The sequence below is a fragment of the Hesperophylax consimilis genome, chromosome 2, assembly GCF_061612785.1.
Source record: "Hesperophylax consimilis isolate HC1 chromosome 2, BYU_Hcon_1.0, whole genome shotgun sequence".
Classification (NCBI taxonomy): Eukaryota; Metazoa; Arthropoda; class Insecta; order Trichoptera; family Limnephilidae; genus Hesperophylax; species Hesperophylax consimilis.
The window spans coordinates 27,862,180-27,889,802 of record NC_142837.1 but is presented as its reverse complement, the minus strand read 5'-3'; the positions used below and the strand labels follow the sequence as shown (position 1 = coordinate 27,889,802).

Below are 27,623 nucleotides of genomic sequence, written 5' to 3'. Positions count from 1 at the left end.
TTATCGTCCTCAAAATATTTAATTATTTTTCAATATACACTGTTAGGACAGAGAAGCTGAAAGAGTTCTGTTCGTATGTTAATATTAATCGTCAGACTCTTTTGTCACACTCAAGAACAAGATGGTTATCATTAATGCGCGCGGTTGAAAGAATCCTGAAACTATGGACACCACTCAAAAGTTTTTTTGATTCGGAGGAAAATCCACCTAAAATAATTTCAGATTTCTTTAAAAGTCCGATCAGTGAAATTTTATTTCCTCTTTCTGCATTCCAACTTGAGTTTGTTTCAAAATAACATAAAAAGCGTTGAAAAGAACAAGGTGTCTATAGTTGAAATCAGAAAAATATTAAACAAAACGCATAACACCCTGATTGAAAAGAAATCTGCCAAATTTATTGGCATGCAAACCAAAATCCAAATGAACAAACTTAAAAATTAGAATCCAACTCCTGAAACAACAGTTTTGATTTCAAGATTTGAAGAGGAAGCTGTAGCATTTCATAATACAGCTTCCGAGTATCTGAAAAAGTGGTCTGTTTCGTTTGATAAATAAGAGGTGTTCGATTGGAAGACACTATCTGAAATCCCAGAATGGGGAAAAATCAAAAACACTATTTTATACCTGAATAGTAATGGTGTGAAGACTTTCAGCGATAATCTCTCTGAGCAACATAATTATCTTAAGAGCTTTCTAGAGGCTAAGCTTGGTTCGGAAGAATGGAATTCGATCGATTCGGTTGCAGAGAAGTGGCTTTACTTTTTCAAAGAAACTGAAAATCCGGAAAGAAAATGCCTTCTCTTGAAATTATGCGAGTATTTATTTTCTATTCCTGCTCACAACGCCACAGTAGAAAGAGTTTTTTCATTAATGTCGGCCCAGTGGACTCATGAACGAAATCGCCTGCTCTCAGAGACTGTGGAGTCAATTTTACAGTGTCAAGTCAATTATAACATGACTTGTACAGAGTTCTACAATTATTTTAAAAGGTACCCAGAATTGTTGAGAAAAGCGAAATCTTCTGAAAAGTATGGCCAGCCAAGTACTTCTGCAAGTACCAATTAAAGTAACCTATAAAACAAACATATTTACTTACTGATTATAAAATAAAGAAATTGTTTAAGTATTACAAAATTTTTACTTGCTCCATCCTGAAACGTCCCCGACGAGACCCTGGCCGAATATGGCAACCCTACTCATTATGCAACTGTGCCATCACTATTTATCCGAGTGGTATATTTATGCCATAGAGATAGTTGATTTATGTGCCATAGTCGAGAGTGGTTTATTTATGGGTTTATTTATGGTCCATAGAAAACTTCATCCTGATAACCTCGAAAATAAAATATTTTAATTTTTTATCTGTCAGTTGGATTCGAGGGATGGAAAATTATTGTAAATAATGTCTTCCCTCGTCAAACTTGTGCAAAGACTCTCCATAACATCAACCATCACCAAGATCACGAAATGCGACACGAATTTGACCCATTTAAGGTTCATACATAAGCCTCATCTCAATGTGAAACCGAAACCTGGTTTTGGAGTTGCCTACAGAAGAGTAGTTCACTATCCTGAAGATTACACCGTTAAACCTCTAGAAGTAACTAATTTAGCGGGAAGAGATCCCGTATCTGGTAAATACGTATTTATTTGTACGGTTCTTACAGATATTCCCTCTTACATACACAACAATCCAGTTATAAAAATTCAGTTCAACAAACAACTTCTTACATAAAAACTCACCCAAACAACAAAAACTCACTCAAAAGAGAAGCAAGAAACAGAAAAGACTCAAGTGATACAAAATATGGTAAACTGCATGCAAACTCTCTTTAAAAAAGCACTTGATTTCGACACATCGACGAATTGAGACAACTATTTAGGTCGGGAGTCTAAGTAAACATGCACAAAATTGTTTTTAGGGTTTAGTTAGGGTTATTTTAATAATTTGTGCGTATTTCTTAACCTAAAAGCCTAACTTTGATTTAGAAAAATTGGATTATTTCTTTTAGTAATTAAGTTGAAACCAAGTGCTGTTTATATTTTTTGCGTATTAAGCGTGCAGGGGAATTCAACAAGATTAATCATATTATAATTTGCTCAACAATTGAAACTTATTTGAAACTATAAATTGTTGAGCAACTACTTCAGCACATTCTATCTTATTAAATACTCGACACAGTTGGGTCAGAGGGCTAAAATAGGCGATATTATTTTTAAATATATTTAGGTGAAACAGAGTGGAAGATACTACCAGTATCGCCCTGGCGTAAGACCACCATTCAGAATTGAAACGTTGCTCCAAATGGCTTTAGCCGTGTTTAGTGACTAGATCTGAATAGCCAGGTACTTCCCCACCTTCCTCTTTCTCTTCCCCACTTACCTTCAGCCTCACAACATCCCCCAATTGGGGATGCCATAGTCTCACTGGCTCCAGACGGGAGCAGTTGGGACTCTTGTGAGGTATTCACTATAAAAAAAAAAAAAGTTACATATTTATCCTCATTTAGCCTACTTACTTTATGTTATACTGATAAAATCAGGTGCTTGACTCTGTCAGTGTAGAGCGACACAAATAATAAATAATAAGGATTTATTCCAGAATGTGTTCAGGGGTAGTGCAATGCCATACAATCCATATTTTGAAATTATAAATAAAGTAATTAAAATAAGAAAAAATAATAGTACATAGTTAGGCACAAAAAATGCAGAATTTAAGTGAAAAAAGATAAACACAAAAATGTGTGTAAACAGCCGTTTATTGAGGATATTTGGACATCTCCCGTCTCCAGAGGGCCATCAGGGGGAACTCCATCCAGGCAACCATGGCAGTGATGATTGTGTTACTTGATTGGCGTAGTCTGCGCCATAAACTTCCCATGTGGTGGCGGAGAAGCGCTCTGAAAGAGTGGACTCGTCCCTCCAGGAACATTTCCGTAGCGCTGCAGTATCTGTAGGCGGAATAGTTGGCGATAAGCATTATTGACGCGATATTATTGTAGCGACTTTTAGCTTATGCCATTGTGATGCATTGTAATCCACCCGTAGTTCTGACGTGTACAGTGAAGTGCAGAATGCGTTGAAAAGTATCTTTTTTACTTTTGTACTGCAAAAGTGAAAACGTCTTGACAGCAAACCTGCTCTAATGGATATCGCTCTTCTTTGCCTTTCCATATCCTCGATGTCTTTCAGGTCGTCTGTGATAATATGTCCCAGGTATTTGACGCTACGACTAACATCCATTATCCTTCCGTCTCGCCGTACTGAAGGTGTTAGCATGTTTTCGTTTTCGCATTTGAAAACAATAACGATTGATTTGGACGAATTATATACAACGTTATGATTTTTTGCAAAATCTTCACATGTTTTGAGTAGTTTCATTAGTGCCCTAAGTGACGGTGCTAGAAGAACCATATCATCTGCGTAATCTTATTATTTACACATACTCCTTGAACATGGCAACCTATTTTAGTGTTATTAAGTCTTTGAATTAGTTTTCTTTTTTTTTTTGTATTAGGCAATTCACCCTAAAAAGAGTGCTATGTTTTGAATTAGTTCATCAGTGTATATATTGAAGAGTGCTGGAGACATGCTTCCTCCTTGCCTTATGCCAATTTTAAAATAAAATGGGTTGGAAAACTCGCTAGACCATTTCACCACATTTTCTTTCTGTGTGTGCCAAATATCTTCCGAAACTGCTCTTTTCCTAAGTTTTTCCTAGAGTTTATTGAGACAACTGCTTTGCTTAGATCTAGAAAGCAGGTATAGATTGCTTGTTTATGTTTTTCTTAGTTTATAATAGCTGATGGTTTCTTAAGGAATATATTGCCATAGATGTTGACAGTGCAGATTTGAATCTGAACTGGTTATCCTCTGTCTTGATGGTCTGTTACGACCGTCGATAAAATTTTTTCAAACAATCTTGCCAAGGCGATTGAGAGTGAAATTGGTCGGTAGTTATTGATCACGGATGGATCAAGTTTTGTTGATTTAATTATGGGAATAATTACCGTCTTCGTCATTTCATTCGGGATGTACCTATAACGCATAATATTTGAAAATAATTTTGCAAGGATAATGTGAATCGCTGGCCCCGCATAGTTAATGTGCTCAAGAGCTATTGAGTCATGTCCTGTTGCTTTTCCTGTAGCCACTTTTCTTACAGCTCTTTCTACCATATGTGGAGTAATGCTGTTAGTGGTAATGTTACCTTCGGTTTTCAAACTAAAATTTACATTCAGAGATTTTTCTGCTATTTCTTCACCCGCCATGGAAAGGAAGTTACGAAATTCATTAGCGACATTTTCCCTTCCTTTTACTCCATTCACACAGAGAGGAATTTTTAATTCTGAAGAGGTTTTTTGCCAAAATTTATAGAAATCTTTATTTATTATTGAGGTGGCAATACCACCCATTCGCTGTTGAATTTCTCTTTGAAAATCGTTCGGTACTTCTTTCTGTCTTCGATAGCCGGCGTTGAGGCTGGTTTTCCGGCCTCGAGCCATGAAATAGATTATATTGTATAAAAGCCCATGTTTTAGTATGATCGCACATCTCAGCTCGCAACTAGTATCCACATATCCATAATGTTTGCACTCGGTTAACAATAAACGAAGTAATCAATCCCGTAGTATCATTATATGAATCTCTCCCAGAACCTTATACTAATAGTGGTACAGCAGACAACCATACAATAACAGTATAAAAGTTTATAGAAACAGATTAAGATTAGTTTTTATTTTAACTTAATTACCTGTGTGTTTGGTTCTCTGAGATAAGTGATGTGTACATTACGGGCTGATCCCGCTCAAATTTCTTTACAATGTGGATTATAGTTTGCGTACAAGTGTTGTTGTTCCAAAGAGATTTTACTAAGCCATTTTAAATTATTTTTAGGGCGTGTTGTGGCGAAGGGCATTGGCGGTGGCATCAAACACAAGTTCCATTGGATTCGTTGGATTCGAGATGGACCCGAAGAAGGTCCTCCCCGGGAGGAGAAAGTCATTGAGGTATTATTAAGAAGACTATTTACTTACAACCAGAGATGTGCAAAATGGGTACCCAAAACCATTTGAAATGCAAAATGGAAATGGGTCAAAACTTTTCCATTTGAAAATGCAAAATGGTTTTTAGAAAAGCATTTCAAATGCAAAATACCTATTCTCAAAATGCATTGAAAATGCAAAATGGTTTATCAGGTCAAACAATTAAAATAATTATAGAATTTTTAAACAATTTTGTCATTTAATAATGGACATCAATGTAGAACAAACATATTACATGATGGTAAATCCAAAAACACCACGACTACAGATTATGAAACCACAAAAAATTTGTGCGGGACTAATGTTGCCAACGTAAAAACATAGAAACTGCTATCTAACATTTAATATTACAGCGTCATGGCCCCATGTTCAGTATTTGAATCAGTATTTTTTGTAATGGTATCACTCAATTGCCAGGGCTCCTACCAGGGAGCAACTTGACAAATGTAAATTATCTCTCATATCGATGTTGAGGACCGACTGATATTTGGGGCTTATGAAAAAAAGATGAGTGGAGATAGTAGGAAGAATGTTGCAAAAAGCATTTAAAATGGAAAATGCATTGAGAAAAGCAATTAAAATGCAAAATGGTTTTTAGAAAAGCATTTAAAATGGAAAATACCCATTTTGCATTTTGCATTTCCATTTGAAATAATGCACATCTCTGCTTACAACATACTATAAATTAAACTTATTAGGTTGGCCACACACAAAAAAAAAGATAGTTTTGCCCGCAAAGTAACTACTATTCTGGTTTTGGCTTCTGATGTGATGGGATCACAGCGGTCTGCTAGAATGTTGTCTGTAGTTCCACGCAGCGCAGAAGCGTGATGAGTGAAGGCATCTGGTTCATCAGGGCAATTGAAGTGGGGGTCACGATTCTCAGCACCATACTATTTATACCATACATCATTTTGTGCCTCTTTTGCTATTCGGATCGGGGCCTGTCGCTTCGATGGGTGCCTCGAGGTGTACTACTCCATTAACTGAAAGTAAAGTCACTGGTGGCCATTTGTTTTATTTGTAAAATATGTACTATTTTATAACATTACAAAAAAAAATGTTTTTGCAAATATCATTACAAAAAATACTCTCCGGTACGATAACTGTAAACTGTAAATTACCTGTTCTGTGGGTTTAAATATGGTTTCCTTTTGATAAAATATATGTCCACACAAAAGACAAGAATTAGAAGATGGGGAAGGCTTGGTTCACATTTTTAAATTCATACATATTCATATAGTTGGGACCCTTACAAAGAGATTGATATAAAATTATTGTAGAGCAATGCCTTTGCCGCCATTCAAGTAGGACCGGCGTAAAAGGTAGTACTACCCTTCCCGCCCGAAGTGTGTTAATATATTTATGATATTTTATGTATTTTTTACTTGCTTTCAAATGAATTTTTTATGTAATCATATTTTTTAAACAATGTGTAAAATTACACATTGTTACTTGTTACGCGCGACAAACTCTAGAAGTATTGGTTATTTATTTGGGCTTGTCTATTTCTGGATTGTATTACGTCCTCAATTATTTGCGGAATAATTTATATAAAAAAATGGCGTCATTCAGTAATTTATTTTGTATGTACTGTGGGCATGTTAATTACATTTTTGTTTTTATTGAAAAATGTATTTAAATTATAACAACAACTCGGTAACAAAATGAACGCTCTTCTCTGGTTTCGCTTACGACTTTAGAAGCTTATACGCAAAGTTTACGCCAAGTTGGATTGTTAAGTTCGTCTCCATATCTTTTGACGCTGACTGATTAGACTTTCCTATTGGTCGATAGATGAGCAAACTACATTACGCAGATTTGAGGGTAACTTCGTGCTCTGTTTTATATTTTAGGAAATATGCATTTATATTATCTAGGCTTTCTAAGCGAGGCGGCGGAATTCGAAGAGGAGTTGTATTGTGAAATTACTCCAAGGTGGGGTTATTTTCAGATTGGAATTAACTTTAGAGGGCAAATCAACTCATTAATCATGATTTGAAAAATTTTCTTTTTTTAGTATTCAATATTTATGTTTAATTTAAAATATATCACTCCGAGAAAGACAATATTGGTGAATTATTTGTAAAATCAACGTTGGAAGATTGAATTTTAGAAGAATCTTTATATAATATTACACCGTTCTCAACATTTGTTTCGTTTTTAAGCCACATTTTGTGGTAGCCCTAGTATTTTAGTAGGAAAGGATGTTGGCAGCCCGCAAGCTTGCAGGTGTTCAGAGTATTGCCATTTAAATAAAAATAACCCATAATAAAGGGATTTTATATTTTCTTACATACCTATATAATATTTCCAGGAATATTAGTTAGCATCTTATCTTAATTTAGCACTGCGTACTAGATACTAGATACTAAATGCGCAGGAAGTGGGAAGATGCTGGTTTGTTTTAGATGTTTGTTTACTTTTATTCGATTTAAATTTACAAATACAGATTTGTAGTGTTCACTTTGCAAAAATCGCACAATTTATATTAAAAATTGATCAACATCAATGAGCATAGAATTAATTGTTTAAATTAAAATTTTCACATAATTTTTTTTTTCAAAACAATAATTGGGAATTAGAAGGGAAAATTTCCCAAATTCTAGGGAAAACCGGCATTCGACTGAATTAGCGATCCACGAAAACGGTCGACGATATCTTTAATATACCATTTTATTTTATTTGGTTTTACGCCCAGCCAGGCTTTTACATGGATTTTAAGAACAGAATATACCTAGCGAGCTATCGAAAATTTTACACAAAATTTTGAATGCATGAAATAACAGTAAACCGATAAACTGAATATCTTATTCTTTTATATATTTTTAAGTCGTCAGCAAATAGAAGGACTTCTACATTATTCAATTGGTCAACAATGTCAATGATGAATAATAAGAAAAATATTTGGCCAAGGTGGGACCTTTGAGGAACCGCACTTGTGGCCTCAAATATGTAAGATTGTACAGAATTAATCCTTACGATAAGTACCCTTTTGCTAAGATAACTAACAATCCAACTCAATAATTTAACTTTGATGCCCAACAATCGGAGTTTATTGTATATAAGTATGTGATATCGATTGTCAAAAGCTTTACTAAAATCAGTGTATATTCTGTCCACTTGTTATTTGAGACCAATGGATTCAGACGTGTAATTTTCATAAATTATTCATTAATAATAATAATAATACGAGAAGAGAGAAAAAAAACATTTGAAAAATATTATTATTTTCAACTTTCTAGAAAGCTTGGCCTGTTCCCAATTGATAAAATTACCAATGACACAACAATAATATCAAATGCACTAACAGCCATAAACTCAACCATCACTAAAGACAGCATCACAACCTTTTATCTGGGGATAAAAAAAACGGCCAACCCAGACCTCTAAAAGTTATACTTGACAACCCAAACCAATGACATACTGAAAAAAAGAAACAGCATAACTGAGTACCCTGGTATTAAAATTTATTACGACCAAACTCCAGCCCAAAGAAACTATCTCTCAAAGTTACGACTAACCCTAGACTGAAGAACCTAAGACGGTGAAACAGGTCTCACAATTAAATACAAAAACAATAAACCTGTAATAGTAAGTACTAATTGAAAAAACTAAAACCTATTACGGGGTACTACCAGAATATTAGAGGCTGTCGCACCAAACTTACTGAACTAAGATCATCGATTACAATCCATCCCTTCCACGTATATTTCCTGACTGAAACTTGGTTGGATCCGTCTATCAACACAGAAGAATTAGGCTTCACTTCTCACAACACATACCGCTGCGATAGAAGTATCTCCACCAGCATCAAATCAAGAGGAGGGGGTGTAATAATATCTGTCACAAAAACTATAATTTCATCCAGACTAAAATATAAACACAAAAATATAGAACAACTTTACCTACTACTCAAGACGAACCTAAGAAAAATTATTCTTGGATGTGTTTATATTCCACCCGGATCAATTACACAAATTTACGAAAACCACTTTGAAGATGTAGAGGCCCTCCAACTCAAATATCCGGAAGCTAGAATGCTGCTAATCGGTGAGCACAGTATTCCAAATGTAGACTGGACTACCCTATGTAATAACCAAACAGTTACAAACAACTAAATACGTCAGCTAATGCTCGTGAAATTATAAAGATGTCAAATTTCCTCGGTCATAAACAAATTAATAATGTATTTAATTCAAATCACCACCTGCTAGACCTTGCATTTAGTAGCGATCCTTCATTAAAATTAAGTAAATCAATAAACCCCCTTCCCCCCACAAATTCCCACCATCCTCCATTAAACATCACCATTATGAACAACTTTCTTAATACTTAATGTAACACTGTTCCTAATTATTCATACCACTTTGCAAAAGCAGATTATCCACTGATAATAAAAAACTTAGAAAGTGCAGACTATCTTTTTTAGACAAAAACACAAATGTCAATCATAATCTAGAATCTATTTACTCCATCGTCAACACGGCTATCAAAAAATATGTACCCTCAACCCAAATCAAGTCATCAAAATTTCCTAAATGGTTTAATAATTACTTAAAATACTTAACAAAAAAATCTGGCACAAAAATTTCAATGAGAGCAACTCTATCTCTGACTACAAAATATTTCATAAATACAGAACTGACTGTAAAATACTCGTCAATAAATTATATCAAACATTCATACTTACTACAGAAAAGTCTATTCCTTCAGATATCAAAAACTCTTTTAAACACATAAACTCACTAAGAAAAAATAAACCCAGCCTACCCACTTACATGTATTTCGAGGGGAAAAGTAATAGTGACACTAATGACATTGTCAATTTCTTTGCCAATTTCTTCAAAAGTGTTTACAATACAGATATCCCAAATGATCAAATTCCACCCTTTCATCCAAATGAATCGATCCTCATTCCCACTTTACATATATCGTCGCATTAATTCGTAGACTGCGTAACTCCAAATTTTTCGAAAATACGTTTTTAATGCCATCTGGTGTGAAATTAGACCCGCATCGACTAGTAAAACTCGAAAATTTAAAAAAAAAATTAACCTTTTAGATAAACACAAATTAGGAAACTGCGTAAAATTATGGTGCCATTTTTACTCGCGAATACTTCGTAACTCCTTAATTCAGTATTGGCCGGTGAGCCGTGCACGCTTGTTGTGTTTTTGACTGAGGAAATTATTTACGGTGTAATAGTTTTACCGTGAATTTAACTGAGATAAGTTTATTAATCAATTTTGAACATTTTATAACCTTAATTTTAATTGTGAAGTCACGAATAGTGTTTTGTATCTGTAGTCTAAACTGACGTCTTCTGCACCGTGTGACGCTCTGCCGTAGCTCTCTTGTTTTATGTGCCTCTGCGGTTTCGTAAATACCTAATAGGTCTTTGTTCTGTGATTATCTCTTCTTCAAGGTCACCATCTCTTTGCAAGTGGATCTCCTCCTGATGCATATCCGGATCCGGTTCTTCACTGTCCTCTTCAAACAAACCCAAAATATTTACGGTGGAACGTGCGGCAATTCCATCTCGTCTCTCCTCAGACACAGTCCGTTCTCTGTCAGGCATCTTCCGCGGGTCAAGCACATGTCTTGGTATGCCATCTACTTCGATGTTGTTGACTGAAGTAAGTCCTGTCACCCTTCCATGCACGATGTGCATCTCCCATCTACTGGTTTAACCGCAAGAAGATCGCCCACTTAGAGCTCAGTCAATACTTCCTCTTCTATATTCACTTGCGCAGAAGGGTGTCTCCACGAGTGTGAAGTGTGAACTATACTAGACAGCGCAATACCTCGATCATCCTGACTTTTTGCAGCCAAAGATTGTACCGAAACACTGCCTGCAGGGGATCGCTTCCACTTCTGGCTGCAGTTCTCTTTATTGTTTGATGATGTCGTTCAACTATACCGTTTCCAGCTGGTCGGTATGCCGCGTAGTATCGTAGTACCGTAGTGTAGATCTCACCCAGCACAAAACCGTCGCCGAATCTGTAATGATCTCCAGAGTTTGAAGATTTCACTTGAGAGTCAGATTTAATCCCTTAAGGAAGGAAAAGTACCAGCATTTACAAGACTTAAAACAGATATTAGAAAAGGATTACCACTCCTTTAACGATAACCTTCCGCATCATTAAAATGCATCTAAATAGACTGCCTCGACATACACATACATTTTTGTGTTTTATTTTGTAAATGTAAAATTCCTATCTCCCAAATTTTCCGCTAGGTTGTTCATAAAACTGTTCGCAGAAAAGTATGTATCTTTTGTAAAATGCGTATCTCCATTCTCGGTTTTTACGTAAACTTCCTAACTCCGATTTGAAATAGAAAGCCTTAACTTACAAAAGTTTAATGATTGAAAATAAATTTCCAAATATATTATATGTTCGAAACATAAATAAAAAGAATAAGCCGTCTTTCATTTTTTTTCACTACGAGGTTTTTTGTGCCTCCTGTAAAATTTTACATTTGGGAGTTACGCATTCTACGAATTAATGCGACGATATGTTCCTGATGTTATACACAAAATAAAATCACTCAATATAAATAAATAAGCAGGTCCTGACAAAATTAATCCAGCTTTTCTTATTAACTGTGTATTTGCCAAGACACTATTTCAAATATTTAACCAATCACTAAACTCTGGCTGCTTCCCTGATCTATGGAAAAATTGTTATCTAACATCTGCATTCAAAAAGGGAGATATTCATGATGTCACAAATTATCGACCCATTTGCATGCTCTCAACTATCCCCAAATTATTTGAAAAACTTATTCTTGACAAAATCTCCCTACATATCAATAAAATCATTGTACCAAATCAACATGGCTTTATGCCGGGCAGATCCACTCTATCAAATCTCTCTTTGTATGAACAATTTATAGCTAGTTCGCTTGAAAATAAAGCCCAAGTCGACTCAATATATACAGACTTCGTAAAAGCTTTTGACAAAGTTAATCACAAAATTCTTCTCAACAAACTTAGAAAAATTGGAATAGAGGATCAACTATTGGAATGGATAAAAAGCTACTTAATTAAAGTAAAAAACAACTCGAATTTATCACACAAATTCATGGCTACTAGCGGTGTACCCCAAGGGTCGCATTTAGGCCCAATACTTTTCTTACTTTTTATAAACGATATTGTCGCTTTTTTTTTTTTTTTTTGTTATTTGTTTTTGGGGTATTATGCCGTGTTGCGCTAACTCCTTCTTTAGCCAACGTTTCGGACAGCATTGCAGTGTCCATCATCAGGGCAGATGTCTTATTTGAAATAAGACATCTGCCCTGATGATGGACACTGCAATGCTGTCCGAAACGTTGGCTAAAGAAGGAGTTAGCGCAACACGGCATAATACCCCAAAAACAAATAACAAAAATACTTTTGGCCGTGAAAATCTTAAATCATATTTGATATTGTCGCTGTTTTCGATAATAATGTCGAAGTATTGCTTTTCGCCGATGATTTAAAACTATTATAAATTATAAACACAATAATTGACTGTATTCTCATTCAAATAAACTTAATCAAATTATTAGATTGGTGCAAACTTAACAAACTTTATCTTAACATTAATAAACGCTACATACATTTTTCAGAATAACTGAACCTTTCAAACCTTTTACCAATATAAAATCAACAATGTTCCCCTCACCTCAGACAGTGAAATTAATGATTCTAAATTTAACTTCCTTTCACATATAAATTCAGTTTCATTCTTCGAAATGGCAGAGACTTTCGAAATATTTCAACATTAAAAATCTTATATTCTTCTTTAGTTCGAAGTCAAGGTGAATATAATTCTTCTATCTGGTCCCCTCACTTCAAAATCCACTCTGACTCCATTGAAAAAAAACTGCATAAATTCCTAAGATTCATTAACTATAAACTCGGTCTACCAATTGAAACAATAAACTACAATCATTTGATGAAAGAACTAAACTTATTAAAACTCTCAAATAAAAGACTTGTTTCTGAATTGATTTTTATTTTTAAAATTGTTAATGGTATTATAGACAGCCCTGATTTATTAAGTCTAATTACCTTCCATATACCTACAAGAACTAGGCGATCCAAAATTCTTTTTAATTGCGACAACAATATCAGGACTGAGTCATTTAGATACTCCCTTATACATAGATTGCATGCAGTTGGCAATGTTTTCTCAGAAGTAGTAGATGTTTTCAACTGCACGGAATCTAGTTATAAGAAGTCTATGATAATATTTATGTTCAAAATTGTAAATGGTAGTATAGACAGTCCTGATTTAACTAACCTCATTGAATTTCATATACCCACGAGAGCTACTCGTTCTAAAATTTCACCTCAAGGGCGCGCTGTGTTCATTAATTTCAAAATCCAATTACTTAAGCTAGAGCGACCTTTGATGAAGCCATGTTGGTTAGGAACAATAATGTTGTTGATAGGTTTTACAATGATATCTAGAACTAATTTCTCAAAAAGTTTCCGTAAAGCAGACATTATAAAAATTGGTCTGTAGTTTGATATTTAGCTTTTATCGCCTCTTTTATGAATAGGTGTTAAATAATTCTTTTTTAACTGAGCTGGAAGACCCAGAACATAAAGACTTGTTAAAGAGTTTATATAGAGGATATATCAGACAAACTAACACAAGTTATGAAAAATATTGGAGGAATTCCGTCCGGTCCAACAGATTTATTGTTATCTAATTCTTTCATGCTTTTTTTTTCTATAGCTTCTATTTTGATGAAACATTGGCTTAGATTTAAAGATTCTTCCACTGAAATACCGGGAACAGTATTGACAGTAATATCTGTGTCGTAAACACTTTAAATTTATTTATTTATTTATTTACACATATACGGCACAACACGTGCCATTAACATAATTGACATACTTATAATAGTACAACAACATGAAGAATAACAGTATAAATGTTAGTAAAATTTAAGAAAATAGGTAAAAAGTAAGGTAAAAAGTAAGGTAATAAGTAGTGTATAAAAACTATAATGTATAAAAGTAAATTGTAAAGTGAATAGTTTAAAATATAAAGTATTAAAGTACAAACCATAATTTATTAGGAAAAAGTAAAAATAAAAATAAAAATTTAAAGATTGAAATAAAACAATAAAATGTACCAATAAGATACCTATCTCAAGGTACCGACAATGATTTAACCTTTTCACCGCGATCAAATGTACCGAAAATTACACTCGTACGCGGTACTCACTTTGAAAATCAAAACCTACCACTTTAAACAGCTATAAATCTCTTATTTCTTGACAGATTTATGATTTGCTTATCTTAAAAGCTTTATTAATTCTCTTGAAGTTTGTTGAAACACATAAATAAACAATAAACCACAGGATACAGATATAATATTATAAACAGTGACGCATCACAAGAAATCAACAAGAACTGTCGCCATTCGCATGCACACTGCTATATTGTTTATAGTAGTTACTTACCCGGTCTGATGGGATTTGGACCACTGCGCCGATATCATCAAAACACAATTATTTTTATAATTATATCTACTAACAAATAAAGTTTTAATAAAAAGTTAACACGAGGAGAAATATTTACAAATTTTGTTTTTCATGGTAGTTTCTAAAACATGGCCATACACACAATGTCACATTACACTCTGGGCATTTATACTGGGACATTTTCCTTTTTTTAGAAATGGCGCATACTCGGCAGGCTCCGTGTAGTTTTTGACTATTATTTCCCTTTATTGGGTGGGGCATATGTTTTGCTAATGCCTTAGCAGTTAGTCTCAGAGGTAGATCGTGTGAAGAGCGAGAATGAGGCTCAGATCGGGAAGTTTCATGATATTTTTGCAACAATTGTCGTATTACGGCTAATTGGAAATCTGCTAAACTAACATTTTTATTTGTAATTGATTTAAAAGCTATATGAGAGTTCAATAAATATAGATCAATAATATGGAAGGCCACTTTTTTATACCACTTAATTGTTTTTCGCAGGCAATTAATACTACTTAACATCAAGTCCACTTTGTCAACAGAACCCATACACTTATTATAGTCTAGAACGCACTTGGGTTTCATAATTGGTTGACGAGTTTTCCAATCAACTTTTCCCGTCATGTCCATAGAGTCGTCATGTAAGGTTGTTAGCATGTGAACTTCTCTTTTATCGCACCACTTTAAAGCCAACAGAGGTCCACGATGTTGTGCTTTCATTTCACCCTTTTTAAGTTTATTAAATTTTGCCATGCCTTTTCGTGTCTTCCGCACCGTACCACATGCATTGGTTTTGTTCGCATGGAGAAAATCATATAGTTGAGGGCTACTGTACCAATTATCAATAAAAAGATTATGTCCTTTATTTAAATAATCTTGAAGTAGTGTCGTTACTACAGCCCCCGAAACCCCGAGACATTCAGAGTCAGTTATGTCAGTCCCTTCGCCACAATAAATAATGAAGTCTAATATAAAACCCGTCTTCACGTCACACAATACAAACATTTTAATTCCAAACCGGTGACGTTTGGATGGTATATATTGTTTGAAAATTAAACGCCCTTTGAAAACAATTATGCTCTCATCGATGCATAAATTTTCATAAGGTATCAAAGTTTTTTTGAACAATTTTCGGGTATGGTCAATTAGGATTTTAATTTTGTAAATTCGGTCACCAGGAATTTGTGTGTCGGGGTTTGAGAAGTGTAACATTCGCAATATAATTTCGTAACGATCCCTAGACATGGTTTTTCCGAAAATTGTACTAGCGAGCAATGGGTCAGTGGACCAGTGTTCTTCGATAGTAAGATGTCAGTTTCTAGTCATTAACATTAACAGTGCAAAAAAAATGTACATTTCTTCGACAGATGTGTCAACCCATTTACGAAGTCTGGATTTTTGGGAAGGTTCTTCTTTTGATATGGTGGCTATATAATATCGATTAGTTTCGATCACTATTTTTGTCACTATTTCTTTGTTCAAGAAGTAATCAAAAAAGTCAATTTCCAATGAATTACCAGAAAATAAAGTGGATGGATCAAAACCTGACACAAATTCATCAAATTCATGAACTATTGGAATAAATGGACCAGAGGTCCAAGAAGAAAAGCAGTCTGCATTTACGGTATAGTCTAAGTTAGGTGTACGAGAGTCATGATCTTGGCTTGTCCCGGGGGCGTTTATTTCACTGTCACTAACTTCTTCATTAATTGGTATATCTTGATCATCTTCACTTATTTCTAAATCAGAGTCAATGTCTAAAAATGTTTCATAAATTTCGTCTTCCGTAAGATTGCGGTTTGCCATTTTTAAGGGAGTTCAATTTTGATATATAAAAGGTAAGCCCATAAATATAGACAGATATATTACAATTTAGGTTGTCCACAAAATTTTGAAATAAAATCACAAAAGAAAGTCACTCAAAAAGTCTTGAGTAAAATAACTATTTTTAAAACACTTCACGTCACTTAAGTTCACAAACAAACTAATATACCACAGAAAAATAAATTACTTAAAAAGATTCGCAAAATAGAAATCGGTCAATATTTTACATCGACGCATAAGTCCATCAAAGCAGACTGGATCACCTTAGAAATACTATGGATGACACAACGGTTCAGCGGCGCGACATTCAAATGACTGAATGAAGATTTAACGAATCATCGCCTTCACAATGTTTTATGTAAACAATTTATTATATTTTAACCAGCAAACGCCAGATGTCAGTAAGATAAAGGATTGAACTAATTTTTGGTTCAGTTTTCTGCTAAATTCGTCGCATATTTACGTAGTATACAGCCGCTAAAGTCAAACGCATGATTTGATGCGCGTAGCGCTGGGGGCACGAATTATTTTCGCATGAATTGATGCGCGTAGCGGCGAAAAAGTTAAATATAAAAAGTAATAAATCCTGGATTATGTTAACCGATATGATAAATTTTACAAGTACTTATGATTTCAAGTGCATTAATAGTTTTAGAAGTATAAATAGATATGAATCGGCAAATAGATTAATAATAATAATAAATAATAAATAATAATAATAATAATAATATCTTGCAAGGCAGATAGAAATATTACACCTTTAAATTTATACGATGAGAATGTCAACATTTTTATAAATCCCAACCAGGAATTATTAGATTCCTGGTCAAATAAAATTTTACACGCAAAACACTTCAATTATCTCAACCAAACGTATGTTGACAAAATTTCGTCAAACAAATGGTTGAGTATTGGAGAGTTGAGCGCAGAAATAGAAGGATTTATGCTTGCCATTCAGGATAGAGTCATTAATACTAAAAATTATAGAAAGCATATAATCAAAGATACAAATCAAATTGATGATTTGTGTAGAAAATGTTTGGCTTTTCCGGAAACTATAGAACATATTATATCGGGATGTTCTATATTAGCACCGTCCGAGTATACATTTAGGCACAATCAAGTTTTAAAAATAATTCACCAAAATTTGGTAATTAAACATAACTTGATTGACTGCCGTAATGTAGTACCATATTATGAATACGAACCAAATTCATTTTTAGAAAACGAATTTTATAAAATATATTATGATAAAACTATACTAACAGACCGAGCGATTAGTCATAATAGACCCGATATAGTTTTACATGACAAAATTAAAAAAATAACTTATATCATTGATGTCGCTATTCCAAATTCCTGTAATATTCAAAAATCTGTTAGTGAAAAAATAAGAAAATACACAGATTTAGGAAATGAAATAAAAAGAATTTGGCATTCTCAGACTATAAAAATATTACCATTCGTTATTTCGGCTACTGGCATTATACCTAGCTCTCTAATTAAAAATTTAGGCGTATTAGATCTATCAAAAAAATTATATATAAAGATGCAAAAGTCGGTCATTTTGAATACATGTAGGATAACAAAAGATTTTTTAAATATTTATGTTGAGGGATCAGTAGGATTTATAGGCCCTGTTAGAAGTTCTACCGAGCCGAACCCTCTGATATGAAAATATCTGGAGACGGTGAATTATTTTCCCATTTGATCTCTGGTGATTTGACGTGTTGTTCTTGTATTGTTTTGTATTTATTTTGCTTATATAATGCACTTACATAATGTTGATTGACTAGATGATCATTTGTGGAAAAGTGAGTGGAAGGGTTAAGTTTTTCTTTTGGGGAAGACTTAACCCGGACAACTAAATCGGAAGTTTAAAAAAAAAAAAAAAAAAATAATAATAATAATAATAACAAGCTCTCTCATTAAAAATTTAGGCGTATAGCTCTCTCATTAAAAATTTAGGCGTATTAGATCTATCAAAAAATTTATATATAAAGATGCAAAAGTCGGTCATTTTGAATACATGTAGGATAACGAAAGATTTTTTAAATATTTATGTTGAGGGATCAGTAGGATTTATAGGCCCTGTTAGAAGTACTACCGAGCCGAACCCTCTGATATGAAAATATCTGGAGACGGTGAATTTTTTTCCCATTTGATCTCTGGTGAGTTGACGTGTTGTTGTTCTTGTATTGTTTTGTATTTATTTTGCTTATATAATGCACTTACATAATGTTGATTGACTAGATGATCATTTGTGGAAAAGTGAGTGGAAGGGTTAAGTTTTTCCTTTGGGGAAGATTTAACCCGGACAACTAAATCGGAAGTTTAAAAATAAAATAAATAAATAATAATAATAATAATAATCGGCAAATAGATTAACTATACCTTCGATGCTGTCGGCACATTTTTCTTTTGTTATTGGGAAATCCACAATGATTTTTTGTTGAGATTTAGAAAACTCTATAATTTTTTAACATTTTGGTTTGACCTCTTTTTCTATTATGCTAACATAATCTCTATAGCATTTTATTGAAAATTTACATTTACATCATACAATTCTTTACAATCTTTTTGTAATTTAGTAAAAGTTATGTAATCATTAGGATTTCTGGTATGTTTATATTTTCTGTGATTTTTTTTTAAATTCCCTTGTAAACCATTTGGGATAGTTGGTGTGAAGTTGATCCGTAGTTTTGAATATGTTCAGGAATGTCCGTTTGAACAATGAGATTTTCTGATGAGAGGATGCAAATCATTTTAAGCAATGATTGAAAATATTTTTGGCGGAATTGTCTTCAAAATGTGCTGAGACAAAAATTCGTGTGACAAAAATTATAACTATTTGACTGGATTTCCTTATTGTTGCTACTCGTCTCAGAACAGATATTGTCTAGTGAGGCCGTAACGTACATGCACAAGTATATTATTTAATGCCAATAAAATTGCCCGAATATTTAATGCCCGGATTGCTGGCAATGAAATTAAAATTATTGTTATATTTTCCAGATAATTGAAGATGGTTGCAGAACATCTCACATTGCTTTGGTAGCAGTTGACAAGGATCTTAAATACATTTTAGCCACCGAAAACATGAAAGCTGGAGACATCATCAAGACCTCAAGACATTTGTCCAGAATTCCAGGTGAGAAACACTTTTTTTAAACGTCTTCTAAACACAATCAATCTGATATTATTACTTATGTATTCACTAATCTAATAATGATAATTTTTCTAGTGCGGGCTTCAGAAGGAGATGCCTATCCCCTGGGATCGCTTCCTTTCGGTACTTTAGTAAACTGTGTGGAGAAATCTCCAGGTATGTTAAAAACCTTCTTTGAACGATACATACATAGAAGGTAGCTTAATGTCAATAACATCAATCTGTTTTTAAATATTAAACACCTTTGAAAATCTCAATTTGACTGTTTAGCATCCAGTCTAAAGTAGTTTTTGCTATTTCGGTACAATCAATTAAATGAAAATTGAGAATTGCGGTTTTTTCACATTTTAAAACAAATTTTATAGAATTATGGCTGCCATCTTTGATTTATTGTGCATTATTTTTGAAGGTATAATGAGGATTCTATTGATTTTAAGGTTATGGTGGACTTTACGTTCACGCAGCTGGAACTTCCGCAAAGATATTGAAGAGGGTGGATGACAGGATAATCCTCCAAATGCCATCCAAACACACGTTCAGTTTCGATCCCCTGTGTATGGCTACAGTCGGTAAGCTATAATGTTTTATTTGGGTAATGAGCAGTGGCGGCTAGCTCTAAAGAGCATTGGAACAACACACTCCCAAAGTTTCAGTCATTCGAAAAATAATCATTATCAACCGATAATAATATCATCGAAAATCAAAGCAAATAAGAGTAATAAAATTATCAAGTTAAATTCAACCGGCTCGAATTTTCATTCTTTCTATCACGTGTCATAAGGGGCCGTTCAAGTATTATGTAAGCACTACAGGGGGGTCTTTGATTTGCTTATTTTTGATGACATGGGGGGGGTGGGGGGGTCGAGATAGCGATTATGTCAGCACTGCTCAGCAGTAGTTTTTTTTTACACATTGGCAACCCAAACATTGTCTATGTTTGAAAACCGAATACATATTCGGGGATTCCCACAAATAATTAATACGTTTAGGTACTCGCTTAAAAAACAGAATACATTAACAGAAAAATGCATATAGGTACCAATTTTTACGTAAGCATGGGAGGGGGGGGGGTAAGAGCTTTGCTTACTTTTGGTGACAAGGGGGAAGAGGGGGTAAATAATTGTAATAAATCTGCTTACGTAATACTTGAACGGCCCCTAAGTCACGTGGTGCGAGCGAATTCCATATCGCTCATCGAGAAATGTGATCCCGGAACATCAATTGTCTATAAGTGCAGAGCGTGGATGTCTACCATAGTAATGAAATTTCTCCGAAACGTAAACGGCGCTCGCCAATGCCTTTTAAACTCTTCGGTGAGATGACGCCATTTTAGTTTGCAGTTTGCATACCGATCATCTGGCAGGGCGGTATAAGCTTCAAAATTGGTAATTGCTAGTATCTTTTACCGCTGAAAATTTACCTGACCCGACGTAGGAATAAATTGGCAATATCTTTAGCGCACTACCTATTTTTGTGAGTACAAGCCGTCGTTGGTAATGAGTCCATTTTTGAACGGCAGATAATCTAGAAAGCTCGAAGCAGATGGCGCTGATATGGTGTGGTGTTCATTTGCATGATATGACAGCTTTGTGATACGGTTTAGAAGTGAGTTTGTACTAGCTCGTCTTGATACTTGAAACAACTAGTACAAGTAAGAATAAATACTTATTCCAAATACCTAGTATTTCACACTTGTACTTACCTACCTAGCGTACACGTCGCCCGTACCAAATACTGCGACGAGACGTGTGCTGGCACTTAATGGGACAAATATTTGGGAATAGATCAATAAGTGAAAGGAAAAATATGAATTTAGAAGGTTTTTAATGTTTTATGTAAATAGCGCCCAAGAGTCCCAACTGCTCCCTGTATCATAACTGAGTCTGGAAACTGTGAGACAATGGCATCCCCAAATGGGGTGTCTTGTAAGGCTGAAGGTAGTGGGGGGGGGAAGAGAGTGGGGAAGTGCGTGTCTAGTTGGATCTGATTACTAAACTCGGCTAAAGCTATTTCAAGCAGCACTTCAATTCTGAATGGTGGTCTTACACCATGGAGATAATGAGAGCATCTTCCACTCTGAAATAATATCAATATTTCCAACTAATAAATTGTGAAATAACACTATTAGCCACACAGCATCCCCAAAGATGACATAGGCTCTGAGAGAAATAATTTTCCTCAGGGTCTCCTGTGTGGAGCTAATATAAAAATAAATACCCCTGGGGTTGATAATAAACTAAAGTTACATATTACGTTATAAAAAAACAAAATTTTACACTGAAGCCTTAAAAGAAAGTCTTATTTTACATAAACATATTCAGCACAATATTTAACCTTGTCCAGAAAATGATCCCATGCAATGCAACACTACAAAATGAAGCCATTTTTAAGAACTAATATTTAAATGAAATCTTAATGAACTAAAGGGTTTTCCAGTAAGAGGTGTTATTTTGATATTCAATCGTAAAAGATCAATGGTTTCGTTGCTTATGTGGCACGTAGCGCCGTCTTGTTGATAGTAAACGTTGTCCAGATCAATACCAACCAATTCCGGCCATAAAAAATCATTAATCATCTATCGATAGCGCAATCCATTCACCTTAACTGTTGCTCCAGCCTCATTTTCGAAAAAGTAAGGTCCAATGACTCTGCCGGACCATAAACCGCACCAAACAGTCACACGTTGAGGATAGAGAGGCTTTTCAACAATAACTCTTGGGTTTTCCGAGCCCCAGATGCGACAATTTTGCTTGTTGACAAAGCCACCGAGGTGGAAATGGTCCTCATCATTCAAGATGATTTGCATTTGATTCACTCAAGTGAATTTGAATAATTTCAATGCGTTGTTGAAGCGTGTATCGTTCCATTTTTATTAATGGCGTAGTTTCTACTTGTCAAATGTCAAAAAAATGACAGCTTCAAAATTAGCATCTACCGAAATAGCGGGCTATTCAAAATAACACCTCTTATTGGAAAACCCTGTGTATTATTAAGCATTCAAAAATACAAATTTACGATAACCCTAGACTGTGCCATATTTGAACTCTTTGAGAATCTCCCAACCTAGATACGCCTGACTTCTGAATATTCATATTAATAAAGTATAATACTTCTTATTCTTTTTTACTAGTTGTTATTAAAATACTTGTACTTCGAGCTTTGAAAACTTTACAGGTGTCCCAAGTATTTGGATTAGGGAAACACTTTTCTTTGGTGGGCGAGTAAGTGAGAAAGAGTACTGAGACTTTTGGCTCTAAGTTCAGTATCACCAGAATACCTTTCTGGCTTACTCGCCTACATAAGGAGAGTGTTTCCCTAGTATTCAAATACTAGGGAATCACAAAGGCACAATAGAACATTGAGGCATTGTCTGAGTCAATAACAATGGCATTCATAGTGAAAATATATTAAGATTTAAACACTTTTAAAGCAATTCCCAAAAAAGATATCAAGGAAAAAGTAAAGGGCGTTTGTTCATATAATACTAAAACATTTTCAAAATAATGCACTTATATAAATTTTGTTAGCAGGAGCTCACATCAGCACAACCGTAATGTAGAAAATAAAAATCATAATTGTTAAATTGTGTTATTTGACAATTTGTTCATTCAAAACAATATATTATATAGTATATTTGTGGCACGTTCCAGAGAGGGAGATAATTTCCATATCCTAGTGAAAGACCACCATTAGAAATCGAAAAGTTGCTTGAAATTAATAAATAACACACATTAAATAGCTTGAAGAAAAACACAAATTGAGGAGCGGGATGCAATGACAACTAATGATGAAAATTTTAGTTTTGAGTAAAAGACAATCAAAGTTTTATTGAAATGTGTAATATTCACTTGTAACTTGTAACTAGTGTTGTAAATTTTACGTGTTGTTCCATCTGTGTAATATCTACATAATAACTGTAATATTTATGTTGTAATATGGCAATGAAATAACATTCAGTTGGTAACACTACATGAACATGAAGTAGGTGTCAAAAGTGTAAGTCTCTGTAATGGCTGTAATGTGTGTGCTCTGCTACAATAAACGTTATTTTGGTTAAAAGATCACCATCTATTATTTATCAAGACTACAATTTATAATAACAAAAAGGTTATGGGAGCAAAAACAGCTTGTGTGCGTTTAACCTGCTATTGCATTCGGCTCCTCAATTTATACATAACGCACAATCGGAGCATTTGGTTCCTTAGAACAGGCAATCGGCCCAGTTAGGAACTAATATCGACCCGACAAGATAAAATAGCACTTTTATACATTTAAAATATTTTCAGTTATCATGCAATATTATTATTGTTATTTTTGCTGTATAAATTTATCTAATTATTAAGTCATTAGTAAGATTTAATAATTATGCAGAGGCAGCTTCATACTTTAAAATTGATTCACTGAGTGTACGGAGGCATCATAAGGATGCACTATTCATGTATAAAGTAGTTAACAATAATATTCAATGCCCAGAGTTGCTAAACAAGATTTCATTCAATGTACCTGCGCATTCAACACGCTCTTGTGTCCTATTCAGGGTTGATCAAAGCAAAACAAACTCTAAGCAGAATTCTTGCCTGAACAGACTATGCAATAATTACAATAGCGTATTATCCAAGGTTGATATTTTCAGTTGCGAACTTACCAAATACAAGAGGTCCATAAAAGAATATTTCTCTGATGGTTTGTCTCTATTGTTTATATCTCTATTATGATTTGATTTATATCTACAACCTCTCCATGGCTATAAATGTATTGTTTTGCAAATTTTTCGTTTTATACACGGTGTCCGGAAACTCGTAGTACAAGCGGGAAACTGGAGAATCTACACCACATGGGGAACCCAAAAAAACATAAAGTTTTTTTTTTTGAACATTTTCAAAAAAAAAAAAAAAAAAACCAAAAAAAAATATTTTTCGGCTATTTTAGGGTTAAAGTTTTTTCTGGTGTTTAGGGTTGAATAACAGATGTTTTAACCCTGCAGAGCAGAAATATTTTATGATTACACCGGGTTAAATGAAGGGTGATTTCAAAACAATGCTTCAAATCCGAGTTTCTTCATTTGTTTTACTTTCAAATAGTTTTAATTAGTTGGGTACTTTGATCTTCAGTAATAATTTATAAGAATTTGATTAAAAAAAAAAAAAAAAAAATCAACTTCAAAGTCGATTTACTCGATAACGAAAGCTCAAATAAAAAAAAAATATACTACAAAATCGACTCCAAATGTGATGTAGATTCACCAGTTTCCCGCTTGTACTACGAGTTTCCGGACACCCTGTATAATCTTTTGTTTTGTATAATTTTTTTAATTCATATTCCTTTCTCACAAATTTAAATAACTTATTCCATATTATGCTGTCTCATAACAGATTAAATGTAAACTGTCAATTTCCCAAAAATGAATAAATAAATAAGTAATAAAATAAAAATGGGTTTAGCCGTGTTTGGTGATCTGAATAACCAGGTACTTCCACACCTTCCTCTTCTCCTCCCCACTACCTTTAGCCACACAACATACCCTAATTATGGATGCCTTAGTCTGACTGGCTCCAGACATTTAGGAGCAGTTGGGACTCTATTGCCATATTCACATAAGTAAAGCGGAACAATGTTATTAAATATATATTCCTTGGTTCCCCAGTTCGATGCTTATCATTTCCTAAATTTGTACACTATATCCCCTCTACTTATAAACGCGGCTTACTTATAAGGTCAGAATAGTGAAAATTTTTTACTTATTGTGAATGTAATTTGTGTTGATTTAATCTGTCTTCCAGGTCGTCTGTCCAATGTGCTCCACGGAGTAACGCACATTGGTTCTCCTCAGAGAAACCGGTGGCTGGGGAACAGACCCCGCTCCGGTCTTTGGCACAGGAAAGATGGTCGCCACGGAAGGAAAATCCGCCCGCCAAAGCCAACCAAGTTGATCGAACATCCCAAAACTCCCAAGGGAGTACCCATCGTCTTTACAATGCACGTTTGAGCATTTCTTGTTGCAATTCTTACCATTAAATTAATTTAGTTACATTTGTGTTTTTAATTGTTTCACATCCTGTACTGTATGATTGTATAACTGCCTTAAACACAGTGTTCCTCATTCATACTGCTAAACTTTTTTTTTCATTAATGCCCAAATAAATTTCTTATTTTTTGTGTGGTTTACAAAGTATTCCCTTTCACACCCCTTAATAATAGTTATTTCTTTCCACTCCGTCAGCTGTTCTATTTAAGATTTGAAATGTGAGGGTGTCCACTAGCCTGGGCCGCAACTGTATGGCGGAAAAAAAATTGACTTATTTCAATAAGCGCTACCGATAAAAAGTTGTCTTAGGTCTTTATTGTTAATAAAAAATAAAAAAAGTCATTGAATGATATCATTTTTAGGTTCCATTTTGCGATCGAAAATTGATTAAAATACATTTTTTGTGAATTATTCCCAAGTGATAAGGTAATGAAAGAGTTATAATTACAATTTTCACAATAATTTATTTAGTATTAAATGCTGTTTCAACATTAAGAATTTAACTCATAAATATTACAGATATCGTATAGAAATAAACGTAATCAATTATTCCGGTATGAAATCACGCTTAGTTTCACTTTTTGGCATATTTTTTCTGGAGATTATGGTGGTAGTAATAAGGCCTTCCCTGTTCTTCTTGCCACACACTTTCGAAGATGCTTCAGTTACAACCTTCACACAGCGTTCTACAGATTGTGTGTGACAGGGGAGTTTCTCAAATTTTATGAAAATTTAACTGATTTCTGAAGTTAGGTTAAGATCCCCGAGGTCTTGTTTTGTTACACCTTCTAAAATGGGAGGATATGTGATCGGCGTATCTTGCCAAGATATCATAGCAATATAGCATTGTGTATTAAAATTCAATATTGGTACTTTAAATGTTCGGAGCTCTGTCCGGGAAAACTCTCTGGCTTTCAACAAACGTCTTATCCCAAGTTCTTTGATGATAGGCGATTCATCGGTTATCATTGATAAGACTAAATTTTCCGGATGAGCGTAGTAAGCATTTCGCTGTATTAGGGGATAAATGATGGCTTTTAATTCGTCCGGAAGATAGCGCGAATAGTTAATCATATTATAAAATGCCTCGCACCATCTTTGCACGACCCATGTAGTTTTATATCAAACCACATGGGAACATATACCCTCATGATAAATGTGGTTAATATGACCAGATTTTCTGATGGCGTTGCGCATCCAATATACAGTCGTAGGATACGACTCGCTGTAGTAAGCCATCGTGCATGTGACATCACTCCTGGGTTTATTCTGGCAATATCAGGATGACGTCCGCTGGGAACTGTTTTGAAAATATCAAGCAAGTATTTTTGATCGGTGCTTAAATCAGCATGCAGGACATCGGTCGAGTACTCCACATCAATATTTAAAAAAGATTAAACCGGCAAATTATGACAATTATGAAGAGCCGAACCTACGGGGCCGGAAAAAGCACGAAGTCCAGTAGTTGTGCCATCCAACTTAATAATCAAATGGCGTAGAAGCAGCTCGTTGCAATGAAAAAGACAGATCAGCAACTGTACTGGATTTAAGTCTCTCTCCATCGTTCGAATCACACCACCAGTTGTTCCCGTGTTAACATTTGTACCATGACAACCAATTGCTTTTAAATGGTCAAGTGAAATGTTTTGACAAGCAAAGTATTCTATAATTGCTTTGGTTATATTAACGGCAGTGCCTGATCTAGGGGTAATATGGGTCAAGAAATGAGATCCTGGTTCCACGATTAACGATACGTATTCTTCAAGTACCGTGCTTTTATAATATTTCTGTCCTTTTTTTATACTAACCAAAGTCTTGTCCTTTCGACTATCAAAAAATAATCCACTTACTTTATCCCAAGTTTTTGATTTCATGAGTATAGATCTGGTACGCAGACATGCGTGACGCAGTCTATTTTTATCTATTACTTTATTAGTATTATCCTGCGTTATTATGTTGCAATCATTAAAAACAGCAGAAGCGATTGCTGCACCAGCTCGATCCGATATCCTGAACCTGTCACAGATCTTGGAGAGAAATATAAAAGATGGAGATTTGCTGGTCGTCGGAAAAG

General features: G+C 34.3%; 1 protein-coding gene across 1 annotated transcript; it reads left to right on the top strand.

Annotated features, from left to right (window-relative positions):
* Positions 1–1,263: 1,263 nt before the first annotated feature.
* mRpL2 (mitochondrial ribosomal protein L2) lies at positions 1,264–25,554 on the top strand. The gene is made up of 6 exons (XM_089642060.1): positions 1,264–1,634; positions 4,897–5,009; positions 19,371–19,506; positions 19,600–19,680; positions 19,962–20,093; positions 25,305–25,554. Exons 1-6 carry the CDS (start codon positions 1,403–1,405, stop codon positions 25,508–25,510), a joined length of 900 nt encoding a protein of 299 aa, XP_089498186.1. The 5' UTR covers positions 1,264–1,402; the 3' UTR covers positions 25,511–25,554.
* Positions 25,555–27,623: the final 2,069 nt, after the last annotated feature.

Excerpts from the sequence above, each read along its gene's own strand:
- mRpL2 (XM_089642060.1), top strand. The coding sequence starts at position 1,403 with ATGTCTTCCCTCGTCAAACTTGTGCAAAGACTCTCCATAACATCAACC. Across the intron at positions 5,010-19,370 it reads GGGAGGAGAAAGTCATTGAG|ATAATTGAAGATGGTTGCAG; the intron begins GTATTATTAAGA and ends TATATTTTCCAG. Across the intron at positions 20,094-25,304 it reads CCTGTGTATGGCTACAGTCG|GTCGTCTGTCCAATGTGCTC; the intron begins GTAAGCTATAAT and ends TCTGTCTTCCAG.